Genomic DNA, 20,971 nt, shown 5'->3' on the forward strand with positions numbered 1-20,971 from the left:
ATTTTTCTCCCTTTTGCTTTTATTTCCTTACGTTTCAGTAGTGATGTGTGTATTATAGCCAGAGTTCTATTATGCAGTACTATTAGTTTACCATATACTTTCCACACACAAAGCAGCATTAGTGCTTTGTGCATCCATGGAGTGACAATACTTCAGTGTAAGCTTGCCCAGAGATCTTAGTGGTGTTGAAGTATGGCTAAAATAATGTACACCTCTGAGTTAGACCATTTCAAATTGCTGCTCCATTAATCAAACAACCTGTTAGTGCTTCACATATACATCATCTAAGATGCATTGAACTAGGTCCATAATTTTCAACAAACCAAATTGAATTTGACATGTTGCCCTTCAGATGCACACCGTTCACAGTTTGGAGAAGCGCAAGAGCTAAACAGGCTCACAAAGAAGATGTGTTTCTTTGATACTCTCTTTTTCTTTATTTTGTATGTTTTAATGTGATCCAACAATTCAATTTTTTAAGAACATCAATCCATTCTATATTTTTATACATTTGCTCATTCTTTCTTCCCTTTTTATTTTCCAGTACACAGCTCTCGATAAAGAAAGTCAGATATTCAGTGGTAAGCCCCAGCGAGATATTGAAGGAGTTGGTATGGTGCAAACATCTCAACCCTGTCCGGCTGAAGATCCTTCCGTGTCTGGGTCCATGACCTTTACCCCTTATTCATCTGAGTCAGTTGTGGCCCCTGCACCTCCTGTCTGAGCATGCTCTGCAGGCCTGGTACAGCTACACTCGAGGAGATAAATGTATTGTGCTTTTAGAAGCATGGTATTTAAAAAAAACCCTCTTTAAAGCAACTAAGATTTAAAGAGAACCACATTGAGTTAGTTTTAAACAAACTTGCTTGTAAACTGTTGGTTTTGTGTCAAAGTGCTTTCTGCTACTCTCCTGTAACCTGTGAATCGCATTAGGGAGTCAGGATTCCTCAGCCGCAAATGTGGGAGCGAGATTGAGCTCTGATGTGAGAAGCTGTCAGTGAGGTTTGATAAGGGTTTAGGTGTTGTGATACCGTACTGTTTTGTCTTATCAATACTTTCACCTATCAAACCCTCATCAACTAATACTCCAATTTGACTGAGCTTAAACACTGTGCTGTTCAACAAATTAATTATATTTTCTTATGGGATAACAGAGAGAATCCCGTAATTGGAAACAGTCATCATCTCCTTGTTGAACTTGGCAGAGTTGCTTTATCTGTACACTGACTCCACTCTCCTGCCATAACTTTAGTAGATTCCTTGCACATCCTCAGCAGGAGAATGGCAAACACAGCTTTTCTCGATGTTGGTGCCATTTCTCCTGGGGTGTCTCCTGGTTTCCTGCTAAAATTATGTAGGAGATAATCCCAGCAAATTTCAGGGTCACTCATTAGACAGCCAATTTTAAAGGAGGCAAATCAGCACATGGCTGTTTTAAATCACTGTTCTTGGAGGTGGAACCTTGTAAATGAGCTTAAAATATGTGGCTGATGATCTCACATTGAAAAGGAAATCCTGGTTCCAAATTAGAACGTAATCATTCTGGTTCATTTTAGACTAAAGCTTCTAGAAACTGGATTAGCCAAATTGTCTTTTATTGCAAAAGTTTTCCCTAAGTAATGAGTGTTAGGATCTGCAGAGCAGACATCATCACATTGAGTTGCAAAACAATGACAAAACTTCCAAATTCTTAAGGAAGGGCATAAAACGGCAGAGAAAATGATCATGTGTAAAATCAAGCTGCTGGTAGTTGTGGATCCCTGGTGGAATCAGTGTGCACCTTTGTGATGATGGGTCTACCTCAACTCATTGGGGCCCACATTCACCCCATTAACACAGGTCTCCTCAATTCACCGGAGCCAAACATCATCTATTATACCAGATAACCTGATCACATGAGTATGCCAAAATCCCAGTGCTTGAGGAACCTGCTTCAATTTATTTTAGTGCAATTCATGCAAGAATTCAAGCATGAGTCTCAAGTGTGAATGGGAGGAGGTTGTGAAGAACGTAAATGAAATGCAAGAGCCCTCCCAGGCCGGAAAAGGTATTTTCTGTGATCAGTTGATCAAGTGCGATCAGTTCAGCAAACACATCAATGACGTCCATGTGCCAATAAATGCACAATACCTACTCAAGGCTCCAGGATTCACACCTGAAACAGTCGCCTAACAACAGTCTCCACATTTACCACAGCTCCAGCAATCACACACATTTCACACGCACCTTGCTGCTGTTCCTTTTTTCACACAGCCGACTTAGAGCAACAATTATAAATCCAGCATCAGTTCAGTTAGCTAGTCCAGTGCTCCTGAGGAGGAGTGCATCTCTGCATTGCCACTGTTGAATGTGAACAAAGGGCAGGGTGCCAATATTTCACCATTTTAGACCAGAGTTGCCACGGTCAGATTCTGCTGAACCCACTAGTGCCACAGGCACTATCAGATCTAGAGCCTTCCATATTTTATGCATTAGGTCAAAACCAGGAGGCTTAACTAATGGTTTGAAGGTTAAGTATTTATTCTTTATGGGTGCTTTATTCTTGAGATTTCTTCAAACTGCTGCACTGTCTTGAGCTATTCAGCAACAAGAGGCACATCAGAAAGATACATTGCTCTAAGCACATTGACACACCTTCTCTAGCAGAGGAAGCTGGTGAGGACCCGCCCATTGCAGCAGCTCATTGATGGTGGCATATTGTGGCCACAGTAGGATTGAGAAGAGGGTGTTGTCAACCAAGAGGTCAGACTCTAAAGAGCTTGTGGCCAGTGGTGTTTCAGAGATTGTAGAAGATGATACCTACTACAGCTTCTCCAATCCCACTTCCTCTTCTTGCAACCTTATAAAACTTAGTTTAAACAAGCCTCCTTTACATGTCCTTTCCCCTTGTCATAAGTATACTGTTCTGCCTTTCTCCTTTCAGATACCCTTTCCCTTGATCTGAGAGTCACAACCAGCAGCTGACTATCTGGTCCTCCATATAATTTATAGGGTGGCCTAGAGCAGGAATCTCTACATCTCACCTGAAGCCAAGCCTTGAGGGCAGGGTAGTGGAGCTTTTATGCTGCTTTTCAGAAATCAAGGCCTCGCACCTCCAGAGGACTTGGGTGAGGATTATGATGGTGCACCAAAATGAGCACGGAGATACGTGGGGCATTGTCAGGCTTGTCTGAATGGATACATAAGGTATCTGGGAGCAGGAGCATGAGCAGAAATTTAATTGTGGCCATTTTTGGAAAAGCATGTTAAGTGCACTATATACATTTGTACATATGGGCATGTCTTAACACCCCTGCTTAGGAGCACAGGGGAATCCAGTTCCACATCAACAATAGCAGACTCAGTCACAGTACGGGAAGAGGCCATTCAACCTATCAAGTCAATGCTGGCTCTCAGATCAACCCCATCAATCCTATTCCCCCATTTTTGTCCCTGCAACCTACTGTCTTATGTGGTCCTACCACCCATCTATGCTAGGGGCTAATTTACAGTCACCAACTAACCTACCGCCCAACATGTCCTTGGGATGTGGGAAGAAACTGGAGCACCCAGTGGAAACCAACACAGTCACAGGAATAATGTACAAACTCCACAGATTCAGAACTGGAGGTCGGGGTCACTGGAGCTGTGGGGCAGCAGAATTGCCTGCTGCACTACTGTGCCATCCATTTTATCAGGAGCATTGAGGCTGTGATGGCACTACAGTGATCAGACCTCCAGCCAATAACGAGGATTGCTGTTGCCACAGCTCTTGGTAGTGGCAGCAAACCTGGGGGCTTTCTCAGCAGTCAGGCTCCCACCACAACACCACCAGCAATGCCCTTGCTGTAGCCCAGGCTGCTCTCACTCATAATAAGACAATGGAGATGAAATTGGTCCATCTAGCCCCAGAGCTGCTTGCGATTTCCCTCATGGCCATCTTGATCTTCTTCCATTACGAATGAGCAATTATCTCCTCGCCTGGCTGCAGCCACTTGGGTGAATTGCATAGAAGTAGTAACCAAGGAAAGACACGTGGGAGACATGCACTGAGGGAATGCCCAAGGTCGATTCATCAGTGATTACATGATTTTGTTGTTTTCATGTATGCATTGGTTTTACCCATTCATTTGGTTGCTTTGTGTTTGAGCTCAAATAGACATTCAGATGAACAGTAGCAAGGGAGGGTAGCATGGGAACAGCTATCTCTTTCATATTCTCATGTGGTGATAGGTGTAGCTGGATAGCCAGCATGCATTAATCATCCCTAATTGCTATTGACGGTCATGATGGCTCAACTTCCTGGCCAGCTGCTTGTGGTGAAGGAACTCCTACAGTGCTAGACCAGAACATTGTGAAAAATGAACACAAAGATCAGAGATGGATAACTGCAAGATAAGACACTGTGTAATTTGGTGTACATCCTCTAATTTGGACTCAAATACACAAGAACACAAGAAAATAGGAGCAGGAGTAGGTCACCAGGCTCCTCAAGCCTGTCCCACTGTTCAATATGATCATGGCTGATCCATGATGGCCTCAGTTTCTTATCTGTGCCTGATTCCCATAACCCTCAATTCCTCAATCTTTCAAATATTTATCCGTCTCCACCTTAAATATATCTAATGATCTGGCTTCCACCACTCTCAGAGACAGAGAATTCCAGAGTTCCACTTCCCCCCAAGAGAGGAAATTTCTACGCACCTTAGTTTTAAATGACCAGCCCTTTATTTTGTAGCCATATCCCCTTGTTTGAAACTCTCCCACTAGTGAAAATATCTCAACATCCACCCTGTCAACCCTCCTTGGAATCTTGAAATGATAGTTGCCTTTGTCCTTTTAGATGGTGAAGGCCGAGGTTTTTCTGTGTACTGCTGAGGAAGCTTTGACGAAATGTTGCCTTCCACCCTGTAGGTGATGAACAGTACAGGCATTGCACTAATGGTGGACTGTAGCGTATGTTCAGGGTGGTTCACGAGGGCGGTAGAGCAGCTCATTGATTTGTGCTAAATAAGTTCAAGCTGCTGTGGAGCCGCATTCACAGAGGCAAAAGAGAGCTCCCTCCTCAGCCTTGACTTGTGCCTTGTAGTAAATGGAGAGTTTACACAAGTCGGGAGTTGAATTCCTCATTGCAGCATGCGCAGCCGCTGACATTTTTGCAGCTACATTACTTGGCTGGGCCAGGACAGTTTTATCAATCCAGCATTTGGTGTTGGACACGTGGGCAATGGAAATGGCATTGCATCTAGGAAATTATTACTTGCACTGGTTGAACTGGTCATTGTCTGGCATGATCCTCGCAGTGCCAGTTGTTGGAGAGGTCTCCCCCTCTCTAGGATTGGCTGCCTCTTCTATATAAGGGGCCTTTTAACTGAACAGCAAGGCAATTATCTCCACCCTCACAGCACCTCCAGAGAAGGCTTCATGCCATTGCTGCCTGTCTTGCCATTCTTTTGCCCAGCTTCCTGTGCTCCTCTCCATCTTTTCATCCTCTCTCTCTGGCTACAGCTGCAAGGGTCATGCCTGCATTTTGTCAAGGTTGACATTTACTACAAAGCGGGTGGGGGGGGGGTGGATGCTGTGCAGAGACCACGGGTCCAGGCAACAACATCTCTCCTCGAGGACCACAGCGGTTGTCCCTGGTGACCTAATCTTAGCAGTGATGGCAGTGGAAGCCCAACAATTCAATTCAGCATCTTTAGTCAGGAGAGAAGGAACATCTGCTGGGGTTCTTGCTCCTTGTTGCCCAACAGTCATCTCAGTTCCAAGTGTGAATGTAGACTTGGTGAAGGAGGACACAATGAGCTGAAATGTCATTCAATAACATGTCAACAACTCCCACTTTGTGCTCACGTATGAATAATCAACACATAGCCTACAATTCATATCCCAGCCTGACCCATTGCCTTGTGAAGAACAGTAGAATAGCTTACATAAATGCAAGGTACTTTAACCCAGACTATTGACTGCTATGCTTGGAGATAGCAGATTCAATTAAGATTATTTGTTAGAATTTTCCCAGGTCTTCTTCTCTTCCTCTGCTGTGTAACTTTAAAGGAAACTTTTTATTTAGGGAAACAGGAATTACATCAATGGAATGAGAGAGATCCCTTGGACTTTTTTTTGGGATTAACGTGCAATAAACTTGGACTGTATTGTCCACAGTTAAAGTTAAACTGTATGAACTAGAAATGTTGTTATGCTGCATAATGTTTCTGTATGGCTCACAGTGGATTTTTTTAAAGGCTGTGTGCTAGCAGCATATACTGGGCTTTCAATCCAGATCCTCTGTTCATATGACAGTATGTGCACAGAGACTGCTGAGCACATACATTAATGTCAAAAAAATGTGCAGCACACATTCTGAATCACTTGCATATGTGGCCCTTGAATAGTGTGGGCCTCACAAGAACGGTTGGGGACTGTTTTTTGTTGGTCAAAGTGCCACCCTGCTGGGGAGTGCATGGTGTCAGTCATCTTCCAGTTGGCTTCTTTAACAGATCATATGCACCCTTTGCTCCCCCATACCCTATCGTTTTCCTGAGGCCATCCCAATGTTTTTCCTGACCACCCAATCGGTATCCCTCCTCAGCCCACCCATTCATGCTCACCCCTGTCTATCATCTTCCTCATCTCCCCAACAATCCCCCCAACTCCCACTGTACTCCCTGATTACTTCACAACCCCACCATCAGATTCCCTTCCCAAGCATATTTCCTTTCCAATTTTTTAACCCTCTTATTTATTATATATAAAATTTATGTTTATGTATTGTCTGAATCTACGTGCCTGTGATGCTGCTGCAGGCAAGCTTTTCATTGTACCTCTACCTCACCGTCCCTGTGCATGTGACAGTAAATTCAACTTGACTTGACTTAACATTCATGGCTATCATGGCAGATTGCTGGAGAAACACATTGCAAGACCTTTCCCATGAAAGGCCTTGGGTTTCATGCATGGTGGACTATTGTAATTGGAAGCTTCGGACAAACTGATGTGGACAACCTGCACAGCATCACTTTCAGGTGTATTTTTGCAGACATTACAGTTTCTCAGCCTATAACTCAACATTTCAAAGTGGTGGAATGTAGATTCATCAGCTGTTTCTCCATGTGACATTCAACTCTTGGGGAGGACATCTGGTGGAAAGTATCAAGTGGGGACAGACCTGGGCTGAGACTGAGAAGAGAAAATTGAAGGATGGATCTACTGGGGTCAAGGGGCCAAGCTAATTTTTAAGATGCCATTGTGAGGAGTTTGGGAGCATGCTGCTTCCCTCCTTAGCTATATCATGATGATGTCATTTGGGCTAGGGGTGGGGGTTCAAGTAGATGAGGGGAAAAAAGAAAGATCAAGTAAAATATGCAAGAATAACAATGAACACATACTAAGATCTGGTGACTCGACAACACAAGCATGTATAATATACTTTCAGGTTTGCATTGTGGGTGCTGATGGATTTTTCAGCCTGATCCACTGACCAGTAAGCCATTTCTGTTGTGCCTCTGTAACCGATCTTAATTGCCAACAGAATTTATCAAAATAAATATTTGGACTGATTTTTATACCAAAGTGTAAATCAGTGGATACCACAGCTAATTTCTGTCAGCAATGAGTTCTCTAATTTTCAAATCTGTAAGCAAATTCCTTAACACTGTTGGTCAGTCAGTTGAGGATAGGATTAGATCTTGCTGTGATGACCCCATTGTTCAGACTTACTCTTTAGTTTTCCTCATGCATGAAGATTAAACACTCATTGGGTAGCCAGCTCACTTGCAATTGAGGAAAGGAAATGGATGTGAAGAATCTGATGGCACCTAATGCAATATTTTGATAATCTGCATTTATCGGTCACTTATAATGAAAGGAAAATGGCTGCAACACCGAAGCTTGCTTCTGATATGTTCAAGTCATACAGTATCATTGCATGCTGGTAGTTTAGCTGTCCTGGTGAGATCATTAAACTTTCAACATTAGGTCATTATACAGAAAATGCTGAAGATAACACTTATCATGGCTACCTCCATCTACTTTGCTGCACAATTTTACATTGATTGCTCTCTTTTTCTCAATGTCAATCAGCCAACAGATCCAATTTTGTTATTATTTCCAGATGTAGCATTTCCAAAGGAATACAAGAGGGTAGAGTTTGAATTTGAGCTTGCCAGTTCCAATGCTAATTATGCCTCAACTTATGCCCAGTTTGGTGTGCCTTTTTTCCCTGAGTTTCTGCTCAAATTCAAAATCATTGAGTAATTTTTTAAAAAATCATTCAAAACTGACCTTTTAGTTTCTTAACTCTAAAATATCTCAGCTGAATTTTTAGATCTTTCTCAGAGACTCGCCAATGAATGCAGTTAATAGAAACTCCCAATAGTGATTAATTTACTCTGGGGCATGGAAAGTTTTGTGAGAAGTGCCTACTTCTAGTAACTTATTTTTAAAAAGTAGATCAAAAGATCACAAAAACCTGAGTGGGAGTGGGACTGAATGCCATTTGTGAGTGAGATTTGGTGTATTTTGTATAGGGGAAATATGCTAAAAGTGCAATCAAATTGAAACTCCAGCACAGGGTTCTAGAAAATGCTGCTGATCTCTCAAATATGGACCTAGGTTTGAACTAGCTCATTATTATTTATGGCCTGATTAAAACAAAGGGGAAGCAGTTAAATTATGTGCACCAATTTACCATTACATAACTGAGATAGGTTATTAGAACACCACAAGGAAAACTGGGGTGCCTGCTTTAAACATGCAAATCACATGTTATAAATGAATGTTGTAGATGTGTTGCTAAATTACAATGAAGTTAAAACTATGTACATCCATACGTGCCGGATGGCAGGAAGACAGTATTGTCCTTGCACTGAATTCATTGCCAGAAGGTTTTACTGTATAAGTACACTCCTTGCACAATGTCTTGCTGGCCTTGCATTAGTCTGAGCATACTGTTCTAACAATTCTACATAAATGAGCCATTCATTGGCATGAGTAATTAAGTTATGCCATGCAGTGGATCAGAATTCCTTTGGCTTGATGGATGTATAAAGATTGACCCTTACCCAGCCAAGAATGGTTGATAAATTCTCATTTAGAACAATGACTAGTCTGTGAACTTCACCAAAATGCCAATCATAATTAACAGTGTTTATTATTCATTGTAAATCAAAGTGTGTTTTATTTGTCTGTTTACATTTTAAAACAAAAGCTCTCTGTAATTGTGAAGGGGGATGGATTTGTTATGTACAGCACTGGACAAAACACTCGAGGGATTCCAGAAATATTCCAGCACTGTTTCTGGATGGAGTCAAATCAGTACAAACATCTTCCTAATAAAGGCCTTTCAGAACATGTTTATCATGTGCATGTCAGAGAAATGTGATCAGTATTTGTTGGGAACCATGTTCAGCCTCACTGAATGTGAATATAAGAGTTGGAGTTTTATTTATTGGGGTAATTTATAAAAGGTATTTATAGCTGTCAAGCCTGAAAAGAAAGTGCACTAGTTTTCTAAAAGATTTCATTCTTTTTGGCTATATGTCTGATTTTCAACATTTATCCTGTGTTACATTACAAACTTTAAAATAAGCAGTTATAACCTAGTTCTTCTTCTACAGTTTTGAATAAACTATCCTGCATGTTACACAAACATTGGCAAGTCCACTGCTTAACTCATTCACTACTGAGAATGCTGACTGACATCTCATGCACTGAGGTTACTGATGCAAGGAGGTTGCTGGGCTGTGCTGGGGTCACAGCTGTGTAAGTGAGCAGAGGCTGTTGTAAGTGAATGGCATGCTAATAAATGAATTGAGATATTTACCAAAGCATTCTTTCAGTGGAGAATGAAATCTCAATCTGGCCATCCTTGGCAATTCATTGTTAAATTTTAGCTGATTGTGATAGTTTGTCATCTGCAGTGTAGAAAAATATAAGAAGAACTGGTTCTTAAACAATGGTTGAAATAAGCTTGTACTTTCTTCTCCTTTTCAGTCTTTTGTTCCCATCCTTAGTTCTTCAGTCCTGATGCTAGTTTTGTAATAGAAATTCGCACAATAAAAAAAAGTCCTCCATCAACTACAATTGTCTCTTTTATTGAACTATTTATTCCATACATATCTGATAAGATCTGAAAGTTAAACAAAATCCCAAATAAGCAATATATGGGTTACCTTATATCTATGTAGATAATGCTAAAGAGAGCATGGTACAAAATTCTAGAATGGAAGAGATCTCCTTTATTTTTCATTCATTTTTCCAGTTTCCTCAATGCCACCTATCTGCGCAAGAGATCATCAGAGATAAAAGTGGATGGTATTTGGTATTGGTATTGGTTTATTATTGTCACTTGTACCGAGGTACAGTGAAAAACTTGTCTTGCATACCGATTGTACAGGTCAATTCATTACACAGTGCAGTTACATTGAGTTAGTACAGAGTCCATTGATGTAGTACAGGTAAAAACAATAACAGTACAGAGTAAAGTGTCACAGCTACAGAGAAAGTGCAGTGCAATAAGATGCAAGGTCACAACAAGGTAGATCGTGAGGTCATAGTCCATCTCATTGTATAAGGGAACTGTTCAATAGTCTTATCACAGTGGGGTAGAAGCTGTCCTTAAGTCTGGTGGTACGTGCCCTCAGGCTCCTGTATCTTCTAGAGGAGAGAAGAGAGAATGTCCCGGGTGGGTGGGGTCTTTGATTATGCTGGCTGCTTCACCAAGACAGCGAGAGGTAAAGACAGAGTCCAAGGAGGGGAGGCTGGAGGCAGCCTGGTCACATGGTTGATAATTGGTTGGGAGGTAGATAACAGTGCAGGGATAAAGGGAGATGCATTGGAAGGATATGAAATGGGGTGTACCTCGGAGATCTGTGTTGGTGCCATCATTACCTTTCACCATGTACTGTAACATTAATGACTCACTTAAAGGGATGGAGGGTTTTATAGCCGAATTAATACCTGATGTGAGTGAGGAGTAGTGTCATTGGAGCAGCAAGTTGCAAAGGCACATGGTAGAGGTGTGGCATGGAGTATAAACGGGCAAGTGTGAAGACATCTACTTTGAATCTGATAAAAAAATTTTAAAAATTTAATGGAGAAGGGGGTGAAATTGTGATAAGGCAAATATGTTTAGGCATCAATGTACAGAAATCACTAAAATCCTGTAATGGGTAAAAAAAGAAATCAAAAAGATAAATTGAATCTTTGTCTAAATCTCCACAGGGTTGTAATACAAAAGTGAGAAAGTTATGCTTCAGTTGTACATAGACCTTAACTGGAATATTGCATATAATCTGGGCACCAAACCTCAGAAAAGATATTTAAAAAGAAAATGCTGAATAATACTCCACAGGACAAATAGCATCCATGAAGAGAGAAACAGTTTCAGGTTAGTGTCACTTCATCAGGACTCAGGAAAGATATATTGGCTTTGGAAAGGGTAAAACACGGATTCATCAGAATGATATTGAAGTTTAAGGGAGCTTAATACCTGAGTTTAGCTTGCACAAATTTACTTGCTACTTGAGTTCCTATTTCTGCTGTTGATGACATCTTAAAATTAGAGCTAGGCTAGTTAAAGGATGAAATCTGGAAGCATAAAGAATAACAGGAACTCTCCCTGAAAACATTGAGGATAGTTTCAAAACAGGTTGATAGTTGTGTTAGCTGATGATATCAAGGGCCTCTCAGGCCAAATAGACTCAAGTGGCAGAATAGCTTGCCGATCCTGCTGTGCATGTAACATTTGCACACTGAAAGTTTGGGCACTAAACCCCAGTAATAAATCTTAGAAGCACACTTTCTCACCTTTCCTGCTTGCAATGTTTGCATTTTCGATGCTGCTGGGCTTCCGAGCTCCTAATCTTCATATCAGCAGCCACATATACTGTTTCTTTTACACTGCAGCCTGGAACCATTGACCTAATTTCAGATCTTAACATGCACTGTTTCTGTCAGGTTCACTTCACTGGCAAACAACATGGAAAGATTATGTGAAACCACATCCCTACTCAGTATTCTTCCATTGCACTTGGCTGCTGATATCTGTCTTAACACATTTATAACCAGAGCCCTCTACTTACACTCAGAATAAATGATTGAATTTTTCAACAATTGTTCACTCATCTCCTTTCAATCTGGAATTATTATGCACAGTTAAAAGGCAATTTCATCATGTTGGAAAATTAGTAAGTTAAGTAATCTTTGCATTTTAGGTTCAGCATTTTACAGATTGAAAGGATTCTGGACCTCCCCATCCATTCGTGTCCAATGGTCAGTATATCCTGCCCTTCACCTAATTTATGAATCATTTCAAGCCATTTAATCATTCGGAACTGATGGGGCAAATCACATCAAAAGATTGCAGTGAAAATTTTGCTACTTGATTGAAGGAACATGTGCCTGTGATGATATTAAATGGAATGCTAATGAAAAAAACTCCCCAAAGATATGGCCAGCCATCGATGACCTAACATTTTGTTTCACTAGTTTCATTAAGATTGACAAAAAACATAACAATTCTCAACAAGTCAGGCAGCTCCTGTAGGCACAGAAACAGAGTTAACATTTCATCAAAACTGGAAAAAGTTGGAGCTTATATAAGAAAAGGGGGAGAGATGGGGAAAAAAAACAAAAGCAAAGGTCTGTGAGAGGAAGGCAGGAGAAAATAAATGAGAAAAGTGGCAAGGATGCAAGACAAAACAGAGTGACAATGGAACAAGAAAGAAAATATGTCCATTTTCCACCACAAACGCTGTCTGACCTGTTGAGTTCTTCCAGCAGCTTGTTTGTTGCTCCAGATTTCAGCATCTACAGTCTCTTGTGTCTCAAGGAAAATGCGTGCCTAGAGAACAGAAAATAGGAGCAGAACTGGGCTATTTGGTCCTTCGGCTTGCTCCTCTATTCAACACGATCCCAGCTGACCATCCACTTCCCGTTCCCAATTTCTCCCCATATCCCTTGAAACCTTTGGCATTAAGTAATTTATCCACCTCCAAAGAAGGTGAACATAGAAAGAGCAGAATCATCATCTAAAGCAAAAACAGAAATTGCCTTGGCAAGTCTAGCAATATCTGTGGAGAGGGAAACAGAGTCAAAGGTTCAGGTCAAAGATCCTTCATCAGAAGTGGAAAAGTGAGAAAGTAGGCATGTTTTAGATTACAGGGAGGTGAACAGAAAGAATGTCTGTGAAAAGGTAGGCATCAAGGTTCTCCACATAAAATTACTTTTGGTGTCAGCAGCTGCAGGAAAGAAACAAAAGAAAATGTTGGAACAGTGAGATTCAGAGCACAGCAGTTGCTGAAATCTGAAACTAATGAAATGCTGGAAATGCCCAGCAGATCAGGCAGTGTCTGTGGAGAGAGAAAAAACTGAGTAAAGGTTAAAAGTGGATGCGATTACATCAGTTCTGGCCAGTTCTGATACAAACAGGATAAGAAGATAAGATTTCTTTATTAGTCACATGTCCATCAAAACATACAGTGAAATGCATCTTTTGCGTAGAATGTTCAGGGGGCAGCCCGCAAGTGTCGCCATGTTTCAGGTGCCAACATAGCATGCCCTCAACTTCCTAACCCGTACGTCTTTGGAATGTGGGAGGGAACCAGAGCACCCGGAGGAAACCCACGCAGACGTGGGGAGAACATACAAACTCTTTACAGACAGCAGCCAGAATTGAACCTGGGTCGCTGGCACTGTAATAGCGTTAAGCTAACCGCTACACTACCATACCTGAAACTGTTGAATTCAACATTGAGTCCGAGCACTGCAACATACCTAGACAGAAAATGAGATGCTGTTCCTTAGGCTTATTCCTTAGTTCCTTCCAGCTTCACTGGAACAGTGCAAGAGGCGAAAAAGCAAAGATGTCGGAGTGTGAGTGGGATGCAGAATTAGTGCAACTGGAATGTCAGATCACTCTCATGGACCAAACAGAGGTGCTCTGCAAAGCAGTCACCCAACCTACGTTTGGTTTCTCTGATGTAGAGGAGACCACAACATGAGCACCAAATACGAAATACTTGATTCAAAGAAGTGCAACTGAATTGATACTTCACCTCAGAGTTTCTCACCTCAAGGACACTTCACTTCAGGAACACGGTTTGTATTCCTGAAAGGTGGAAGGAAAGAGATAGAACACAAGAGCACAAGGAAATAGGATCAGGAGCCTGCCACCAGGTCCCTCAAGCCTGCACTGCCATTGAATATGATTATGGCTGATACTGTATATGCTGGCCTCAACTCCTCTTCTGTGTCTGTTCCACATAACCCTCAATATCTATCTAGCTCCATCTAAAATACTGAATTCAGAGGAGGGAGGGGAAAATGTGTCTAGTGATGGAATCCCAGTGCAGGTGGCAGGAATGAAGCAGAATGATCCATTGAATTTGAGAGTTGATTGGGTGGATCGTGAGGACAAGGGGAACCTTTCCTTATTCCAGTTCTTTTTTGCACACTACAATTGAATCTGAAGTATGTTTCAGACCCTAACCACTCAATGCATAACAATATTTTTCCTCATGTCATTTTTAGTTCTTTTGCCAATCACCTCCTTTCCATGTTCCCTAGCCAATGGCAGCAGCTTTTCTCCATCAGACTTTTTTGCAAACTTCCTGTGTTCCAAGAACTACCCCAGCCTCTCCTGTCGATCCAGAGAACTAAAGTTGCTCATCCCTGGAATCATTTTAGTAAATCTCATCTGCACCCTATGTGATCTTCACATCTCTCTTAAAATGCGATGTCCAGAGTTAGACACAATACTCTAATTGTGGCTGAACCATTGTTTTATAATGTTCATGATACCTATGCGTCTATTTATAATGTCCAGCAGCAGGAATGTATTTTTTAGCACTTTTCTCCATATGCCCTACATCCAGATCTCTGTGCCCTTTTAGAAACATGCCCTCTGCTTCACCTTGGCTTCATTTCATTCTTTCACCAGAATGTAACACTTTGCATTTCTCAGCATTAAATAACATCTGCCACCTCACAGCCCATTCACCAGCACATCTTTATCTCCTGGAGTCTATTACTATGTGCCCTGCACTTCCAAATTCTATGTCATCTGCAAATTTAGAAATTGTGCCCTATATACCCAACTCCAAGACATTAATACATATCAAGAAAAGCAGTAGTCAGGTACTGAAACCTGGGAGACTCCACAGTACACTTCCCTCCCATCTGAAATGAAACTTTCATTACTATTCTCTGTTACTGTTCACTAAGGTAGTTTACTATCCATGCTGCTGCTTCACCTTTTATTCCATGGCTTCAGTCTTAATGAGAAGCTTGCTCTATGGCACTTTATCAAAGTCCAGATCCATCATATCAGGAACATTTCCCTCATTGACCCCAAATGATACTTCATTAAAAAAACTTTGTCGAGTTAGTTAGTCATGAGTTTCCTTTAACAAATCTATGCTGACAACTGCTGATCAATCTACACTCATCCACCTCACTGCTGATTCTGACCCTGATTATTTCTACAATTTTCCCCTCTGAGGTTAAACTGAACAGTCTGTAATTACTGGGTTTATTCCAACACCCTTTCTTGAACAAGGCTGTAATATTCGCAAATTTCCAGTCCTTAGGCACAATCCCTGACTCTATAGATGCTTGGAAAATTAGGGCCAGCTAGCCAACTAAGTACCTCCTCAGTTTTCAGCTTATATAGAATCTTAATAGCTTCTTCTTTTGCTGACAGCACCTGTATCTTCTTCCTTGGTGAAACTCGATGTATTTGTTTAGTACCACAGAGGGAGACAAAGAGTCTGCAAGGGGATAAGAGCAGGTTAAGTGCTCTAGGTCTTCAGAGAGATCTGAGGGTGCTCATACAAGAAAGACAGCATACAAGGACAAGTATAGGTACAGGAGGTGTCTTAGAAGACAGATGAAAACTTGACCTTTATGAAAGGGGAGGAGTGTATAAGGTCAAGGAAATCTTGCTACAATTGTACATGACTTTGGTGACACTGCACCCAGAATATTGTGGACAGTTTTGATCTCTTTATTTAAGTAAGGATATCCTTGGCTTGGAGGCAGTGTGACAAAAGTTAATTAAAAGAAGGTGTTGACATATCAGGAAAGCTTAAGTAGCTTGAGTAGCTTTCCTTATTGGACAACCTCTTCTTCTCTCATTTTTCAAACGTCACTATGTGGAGTTTAGAAGAATGAGAGGTGATCTCATTGCAACATAAAAGATTCGAGACAAGGCAGGTGCTGTGGGGAGGCTCCTGCTGGTGGTTTCGAAACCTAGATTGAGGCCAAAATTCAGACCCTCCAGAATCCTATCAAGGGGAGGAACAGCCTGGAGAATGCATAGCCCACACCTGATCAGGGAGCACCTTGGCTCTAGTGACCATAATTCTATTAGTTTTAAGATAGTGATGGAAAAGGACAGGACAGGTCCACAGGTTAGGGTCCTAAACTGCAGCAGGGCTAATTTTGAAGGAATTAGGCAGGATCTAGCAGAGGTAGATTTGGTGGACCTGTTTGGAGGGAAAGGAATGAATGTCAAGTGGGAGGTTTTTAAGAGTGAGATATCAAGAGTCCAGGGGCAGCATGTTCCTGTTAGGGCCCTTGATGACTATAAAATGAATGTATTTAAGAAGGAAATCAGGAGGGCAAAGAGAAGGTATGAAATGGATCTGGCAGGTAAGGTTAAGAAAAATCCCAAGAGGTTCTATAGCTATATAAAGAGTAAAAGGGTGGTCAGGGAGAGAGTAGGTCCCCTTAGAGATCAACTGGGGTGCCTATGTCTCGAGTCACAGGAGATGGGTAGGATCTTTAACAAATATTTCTCCTCGGGGTTTACTGAGGAGAAGATCATGGTTGCTCAAGAGAAAAGGGAGACAAGTGGAAGTGTTTTGGAAAATTTTCATATTACCAGGGAGGAGGTACTTACAGCTTTACAGCGCATTAAGGTGAATAAATCCCCAGGGCCTGACCGAGTACAAACTCAGGAAACTACAGAAGAATCTGCGGAGGCCCTTGCGGAGATATTCGCTTCCTCATTGGCCACTGGTGAAGGTCTCGAAGACTGGAAGGTGGCCAATGTGATTCTGTTGTTTAAAACGGGTAGCAAGGACAAGCCAGGGAACTACAGGCCAGTCAGCCTGACATCAGTGGTGGGGAAGTTATGGGAGAGAATTCTGAGGGACAGGATCTGCCAGCACTTAGATAGACAATTATCTGATTAGGAGGGGTCAACATGGCTTTATGCGTGGGAAGTTGTGTTTGACGAATCTTTTAGAGTTCTTTGAAGAGGTAACCAAAAAGGTAGATGAGGGTAGGGCAGTGGATGTTGTCTATCTGGACTTTAGCAAGGCCTTCGACAAGGTCCTGCATGGTAGGCTGGTCTGGAAGGTTAAGTCCCATGGAATCCAGGGAGAGCTAGTTAGGTGGATTCAAAATTGACTCCAAGGTAGGAAGCAGAGGGTGGTGATTGAAAGGTGTTTCTCAGAATGGAGACTGGTGACAAGTAGTGTGCCACAGGGGTCGGTGTTGGGTCCCTTGTTACTCATTATTTATATGAGCGATCTGGATGCGAATGCACAAGGCTTAATCAGTAAGTTTGCAGAAGACACGAAATTAGGAGTTGTTGTTGATAGTGAAGAAGGTTATTGTAGATCACAGGGGGATCTTGATCAGTTAGAGAATTGGGCCAAGGAGTGACAAATGGATTTCAATACAGGTAAGCGTGAGGTGATGCACTTTAGAAAGTCAAACCAGCGTAGGACTTATACTATGAATGGTAGGGCACCAGGGAGTGTAATGGAACAGAGGGACCTAGGAATACAAGTGCATAGTTCATTGAAAGTGGCGTCACAGGCAGACAGGGTGGTGAAAAAAGCATTTAGTGTGCTGGCCTTCATCAGTCAGGGCACTGAGTACAGGAGTTGGGGCATTATGCTGCAGTTGTATAAGTAGTTGGTGAGGCTGCATTTGGAGTACTGTGTACAGTTTTGGTCACCCTGTTATAGGAAAGACGTGGTTAAACTGGAAAGAGTGCAGAAAAGATTTACGAGGATGTTGCCAGGACTAGAAGGCCAAGTTACAGGGAGATGCTGGCCAGGCTAGGTCTTTATTCCTTGGAGTGAAGGAGAATGAGGGGTGATCTTATAGAAGTTTATAAAATCATGAGGGATAGAGATACGGTGGATGGTAACAGTCTTTTCCCAGAGTAAGGGAGTCCAAAACTAGGGGGTGTAGATTTAGGGTGAGAGGGGAAAGACTTAAAAGGGATCCGAGGGCAACTTTTTCACACAGAGGGTGGTGAGTATATGGAACAAGCTGTCAGAGGAAGTGGTTGAGGCAGGTACAATAATATCATTTAAGAAGCACTTGGATAGGTACATGGAGGGGTGGGGCTTGGAGGGATATGGGCCGAACACAGGAAATTGAGACTAGCTGGGTAGACAACATGGTCAGCATGGACTGGTTGGGCCGAAGGGCCTGTATCCGTGCTGTTTTGCTCTATGACTATGTCTTTTATGTTCTTCCAACCTGATCTGAATCACAATAAGATATCACAACTGTTATGTTTGTTCTTCATCAAGGGAAAAACTTTGCATGGGTTTTAACATCTGAACATTTTCATTAACCAGCACCAGCCTGGCTTGCCTTTCCTCTCTTTTTACAGCCACTTCCTGTTCCCCCATGTGACCCCTTGCATTGCCTACTGGGAACTGTAGTTCTTTATTATAACTACATAATAACACATAATAACACAACAACCACCACTGATAAAGCCAATTCCAACTCCCTAATTACTCATCCTCACGCTCTGCTTCATTTTACCCACTATTAAAATGCTCATCCATGCTTTTTTACATTGAGACCTGATTACATCAAAGCTTTTCTGGCCAGCTTTAGGTAGCTTTAATTGCATTTAAACCTCTACTGCCTGGATCCTAACATCCTCCTCTCATTCATCCATTGCTGCAGTGTCTTCTGAACCACATCAGCTTGTGCAACACCCCCTCAGTTATTAATTCCTTCTGCTCATTTTCCAATTCCATCCACCCCCTTTTTCTTGCCTTTCTCTGTGATCTTCTCAAGGCCTTTAGCCAGCTAAGAACTCTTCGAGTCTTCCAATTAAGGCCTCTTCAGCATCAGCTTCAGCTCCTGGGGCTAAGCTTTGGACTGCCTCCATGAACCTCATGCCTCTACTTCACTTTCTTCCTTTTGGGGGCAACCTACAACTTACCTTTTTGACCAAGCTTAAGGTCAAGTGCTCCAATAGGCCCAGGTTCTGTGTTTGACACTGGTCCTGCAAAGTGCCCTTGGACATTTTACAATGTTTAAGGACTACAGAGGAGTATTGTCATTATATTCATTCCGCATTAATATATGCACATTAATAAGAAAAGGACCAGAAATGGAAGCCTTGGCTGAGTTTGCCTTTTCTTATCCCAGGATATTCTGGTCATTGTAGCATCTGGCAGAGACTTGGGGTTTTGTTGAGGACTTCCTGTGATGTATGTGTCAGCACTACCTCAGAGAATGGATTTAACAGCTCAGCCATTGGAGAAATCTCTTAGGATTGCTTTTATTAAATTCAGCACATGGCAATCGTGTAATTGGAAGTTATGTTGCGGGAAGGAAGGACGGAGAACAATGTTTTAAATGTATCACCCTTAGGGAATATTTATCTTGATGTTGCCTCTCCAGTGGCTGTGCTGATGGCAATGCATAAACCAGAGGAGGAGATACTGACAAAAGATGTTTGTAACAATGAGAAACCATGGACAGCCACACTAACAAAAGTAGCAATGACAAATTTGAAATACCTAAGAGCAGATAATGCAGTAAAGTGGTCCCAAACATCAAAGATTGAGTAAATATGCCCTAAAAACTAAATTCATGCTCTGAAACATTTAAAACCCATGTGTGCTCCATGAGGCAAAAAAGCAGACCTCAATAAGGTGAGATGTACACTTCAGCTTTCATAAATAAACTGTTATATGGTAGAATGGAATTTAGTTTGTTATTTAAACTGACAAGGATACATTGTTTGGATAAGAACTTACGCTGTACAAAGCAGCATCTCTTACAATGGCCTCCTCCACAGAACCAGGCAGATTCAACAGCTACGAGACTGAAACAGTGCATAAACCAATAGAGGGCAGTTGGTCCCATATTACAATTCTTGAAGTGGTACCAACCAATCCTCTTCTTTCCTAAGGGGAGAACTGGAAGATGCCTGTGCATGAATTCTTCAAATGTGAATTGGCCATTGCACATCAACTAGCAGATGATCTTGACAGCAAGGTATTGGTCCAATAACAAAGAGGTCCAAAATAGATAGAGCAGGCTCTAGAGCAGAGGCTTAGCACACACACATACACATACACACACACACAGACATACACGCACACACACACACATGCTCATAAAGACACATGCACACATAAATGCACGCAGATGACCCACACAAATACACACACACTAACATACACAAACACAGATACAAACATATGCACACAAACATACACACACATAACCATGCACAAACACACAAACCAGACATAGACACACAACACACATGCACAAACACACACAAGCACACACACACACATTCATAAACACACATGCACACAAACATGCATGCACAAGTATGTACAACACAGATACACACATACACAAACACACATGCATTGGGAACAGATGTTATTGGGGAAGTGCACAGCGGAAATGTGGAGGTTATTTAAGGAATACTTGCCTGGGGCTCTGGTTAAGTTTGTCCCATTGATACAGGGTAAGGATCGTAGAATGAAGGAACCATGGTTGACACAAGATGTAGAATATCTTGTCAAGAGGAAGAAAGAAGCTTACCTAAGGTTTAGGAAGCATGGATCAGACAGGGCTCTGGAGAGTTACAAGGTAGCCAGGAGGGAGCTTAAGAATGGACTTAGGAGAGCTAGAAGGGGGCATGAGAAGTCCTTGGCAAGTAGGATCAAGGAAAACCCCAAGGCGTTCTACATGTATGTGA

The 20,971-nt window shown here is 41.9% G+C and overlaps 1 protein-coding gene across 4 annotated transcripts in view; it reads left to right on the forward strand.

Moving 5' to 3' along the window:
• The window catches only part of dclk2a (doublecortin-like kinase 2a), a 272,001-nt gene extending 261,955 nt beyond the window's left edge, over positions 1-10,046 (forward strand). For all 4 annotated transcript variants that reach the window (XM_052035871.1, XM_052035879.1, XM_052035888.1 and 1 more), the window contains one exon: positions 545-10,046. In XM_052035871.1, the coding sequence (XP_051891831.1) occupies positions 545-724 (180 nt within the window). In that variant the 3' untranslated portion in view covers positions 725-10,046. The remainder of the gene's footprint in view (positions 1-544) is intronic.
• The last annotated feature ends 10,925 nt before the right edge of the window (positions 10,047-20,971 follow it).

Source organism: Pristis pectinata, chromosome 2 (assembly GCF_009764475.1).
Source record: "Pristis pectinata isolate sPriPec2 chromosome 2, sPriPec2.1.pri, whole genome shotgun sequence".
Classification (NCBI taxonomy): domain Eukaryota; kingdom Metazoa; phylum Chordata; class Chondrichthyes; order Rhinopristiformes; family Pristidae; genus Pristis; species Pristis pectinata.